We start from the raw sequence: 575 nt of genomic DNA, 5'->3' as shown, positions 1-575 counted from the left end.
GACACGGCCGACGCACGTACACTGAGGGGAAAGATCTCGGCTGGGTAGATCCAGCACACGGGTCCCCACGAGATGGCGAAGTTGAAGACGAAGAAGGCTGAACCGAGGCAAATGAACCAGCCACCCACTTTGGGACAACCAGCGTCGTCGACATTACCATCACAAATGGCGGTGAACAGGATAGCAGCGAACAGGTGACCAGTGACCATACCGACGGCACCGATCAGTAGCAACTTGCGTCGTCCAGTGGTATCCACCCAACGCATAGCCGGGATGGTACTCAGGAAGTTGACGCCGGAGATGAAGAAGGCCGAGTAGATACCAGCGTTGGTGATGTCCTTAAAAATGAGAGCACCGTAGCTCATAATGGGGTTGATACCCGTGGCCTGCTGCAGTACCTGGAGTAGCATCGCAATGACGACACGCTTGAAGATGGACGGCTCGAGCAGCTCAGCGAGTCCCTTCTGAGCCGCCAACTCCTCGTCAACTTGGTCACCGATCACCTGCAGCTCGTGGCCGACGTTGTCGGTCTGACGGAGACGCTTGAGCACGCGCTCCGCCTCCTCCTTGCCCTT

General features: G+C 57.4%; 1 protein-coding gene across 1 annotated transcript; it reads right to left on the bottom strand.

The window, feature by feature from the left end:
• Positions 1 to 20: 20 nt before the first annotated feature.
• Positions 21 to 410, bottom strand: PPTG_19975 (hypothetical protein; the record flags this gene model as incomplete). Its single annotated transcript, XM_008918690.1, has 1 exon — positions 21 to 410. A coding segment is annotated over one exon (390 nt), but the record flags the coding sequence as incomplete, so codon positions are not given.
• Between the last annotated feature and the right edge of the window lie 165 nt (positions 411 to 575).

The sequence above is a fragment of the Phytophthora parasitica genome, assembly GCF_000247585.1.
Source record: "Phytophthora parasitica INRA-310 unplaced genomic scaffold supercont2.264, whole genome shotgun sequence".
In the NCBI taxonomy this organism is placed as follows: domain Eukaryota; phylum Oomycota; class Peronosporomycetes; order Peronosporales; family Peronosporaceae; genus Phytophthora; species Phytophthora nicotianae.
Note: the sequence above shows the minus strand (reverse complement) of the source record. Positions and strands in the feature narration are given on the sequence as shown.